At 38.1% G+C, this 2,420-nt stretch overlaps 1 protein-coding gene across 1 annotated transcript; it reads left to right on the top strand.

Moving 5' to 3' along the window:
- Window positions 1–1,017: 1,017 nt before the first annotated feature.
- On the top strand, window positions 1,018–2,233 carry LOC106867302 (zinc finger MYM-type protein 6-like). Its single transcript, XM_014912141.1, has 2 exons — window positions 1,018–1,393; window positions 1,785–2,233. The coding sequence occupies exons 1-2, from the start codon at window positions 1,018–1,020 to the stop codon at window positions 2,231–2,233; spliced, it is 825 nt and encodes a 274-aa protein (XP_014767627.1).
- The last annotated feature ends 187 nt before the right edge of the window (window positions 2,234–2,420 follow it).

Below are 2,420 nucleotides of genomic sequence, written 5' to 3'. Positions count from 1 at the left end.
GAGTACTATAGACGAGTTAGATCAATACTAAAAACAGAGCTCAATGCTAAAAACAAGATAATGGGTATCAACACTTTAGCTGTCCCAGTTATAAGCTACAGCTACAACATCCTTAACTGGACACTAAACGAACTATGTAAAATAGACAGGAAAACAAGAAAAATAATGACAGGATATAGGATGCACCACCCAAAATCTGACATAGAAAGGCTATATATACAACGCACAGAAGGTGGCAGGGGTCTTATACAGCTAGAAAACTATTATAAAATAACCACCATAGGACTGCACCATAGGACTGCAAAAACGTATCGTCGTTTCTCTCCTCTGCCGCTCACACACTCCTTGTACTTCTGTATTGCCACTTCATGTTTGGAAGAAATCACTGAACGAACTATATCTCTCGTCCGCTCGTCTTTTTACTTCTGCCTTCATCCGTTCATCCTTATCGTATACGATAACAGTCCTTGTTAGGGCTGTTCTCAGATCAGATCAGAAATAATGACCAGACTCATTAACCATGTCACTACACTTGCATTGGATGCACACACATCCGTGTGCATTGTGAATTTCTGCCTTTGCCGATTCCGCTTCTATGAATTCTTTTTCGAATTTTAACTTTCCTGATGCCTCCGGTAAAGAAAACTTGTCGCCAGTACAGCATTAATTATTTATCATATGGATTTATTGCTTCTCCTCAGAACTGTCAATTACCCATGTCTTCTATGCCAGCAAACTTTGAGCAATGAAGTTATGAAACCTTCACGCTTGAAATATTATTTTGGTTCCAAGCACTCCGACAAAAAAGACAAACCATTGTCATATTTTTTGCAACTGAAGGCCTCTTTCGAAAAGCAGAAAACACTGAACACGATGTTTACGGAAGCAACTGGGCGGGAAAATGATGGTATGATTGCATCGTACAATATTGCATTACTGGTTGCAAAGATCGGGAAGTCCCACACTATAGGAGAAACATTGCTCTGACCTGTCATTGAAGAAGTTCTGTCGACTGTAATGCACAAGAAGTCCGACACAATTATCAAGAAAATTCCACTTAGTAACAATACAGTTTCTCGACGAATAGATGAAATTGCCACCGATGTCAAACATCAACTCATTCAAATTCTCCAGTGTTCTGAATTTTTTATACAAGTGGACGAGTCAACAGTTATAGATAACCAATGTTTGATGATGGTTAATGTTCGATATTCCAATGAATACCTTCAACCTTGTGAGGAAATGTTGTTCACAGAGAACTTGCTGCTTGATTCAAAAGGTACATCTATTTTCAATATGCTTAAGCGTTTCCTTTCTGAACATCATATACCACTGACCAATATTATTGCCTGTGCGTCTGATGGGACCCCTGCTATGGTTGGAAGATACAGAGGTTTTTCATCTCTCCTAAAGCGTGAAATTTCTCAACAAATTTTAACAAATCATTGCGTAATACACCGACATTTAGTGGCAAAAAATACCAATGGTCGGTTAAATGATGCGCTGCAGTTGGTTATCAAAACTGTGAATAAACTGAAATCAAATTCCTTGTCTGATCGAATTTTCCGTCAACTGTATCTGGATAATGATGATGACTTTGTAAGGCTTCTGTACCATACCGAAGTACGATGACTGTCAAAGGGCAACTGTGTTGTTCGCTTGTGATCATATCTTTATTTGAAAGTACTCTTCAAAAGGCTTCATTGATTGCTGCAAAGCGCGATATTTTTTTTTTCTGGGCGATAAATTCACTAAACTTAATGATTTGATTAAGTTGTTGCAAGGAAAGCAAAAAATTCTTGTCGACTGTAAATCATTTATCACCACCTTCATTTCGAAATTGGTCCTGTATAAAATAAACATTTCCAAACGTCAATTGCATCAATTTCCTCAACTGGATCCTTTGAAAGACGAATTGGTTGATGAGGATATCGTTACCTATCGTGACAATCTACAACCATTGCATGATGACATGACGGAGCGATTTCAAGATGTTATTACGTTGAATATTCCAAATTGGTATAAGAAAACGTTTGAAGTCCAAGCAGTCTATTGCGAAGACGACGTTCAGAAGGAGCTAATTGAATTGCAAAATGATAATGAGGCCACAATGCGATATCGGTTTCATGGCAAAGAAGGCTTGTGGTATCATCAAAGTATATTGAATTCTTACCCCAACCTATTTGAAATTAATTTTGCTCGCCTTCCCAACTTCGTACTTGGTCGAATCTGATTTCAGTCACATTCGTACTTTACTTTCTAAAAGCAGAAGTGGACTGGATGTAGCCAAACGAAGAGACTTGCGATTAAAATTGACAAATTTGCAATCAAATGTGTCTGCACTAGCTGCGTCGCATCAACCTCAAGGATCACACTGAAAGCTAAACATGGTGAGTTTGTTGAACATTTAATACATGTAT

The sequence above is a fragment of the Octopus bimaculoides genome, chromosome 4 (assembly GCF_001194135.2).
Source record: "Octopus bimaculoides isolate UCB-OBI-ISO-001 chromosome 4, ASM119413v2, whole genome shotgun sequence".
Taxonomy (NCBI): Eukaryota; Metazoa; Mollusca; class Cephalopoda; order Octopoda; family Octopodidae; genus Octopus; species Octopus bimaculoides.
Note: the sequence above shows the minus strand (reverse complement) of the source record. Positions and strands in the feature narration are given on the sequence as shown.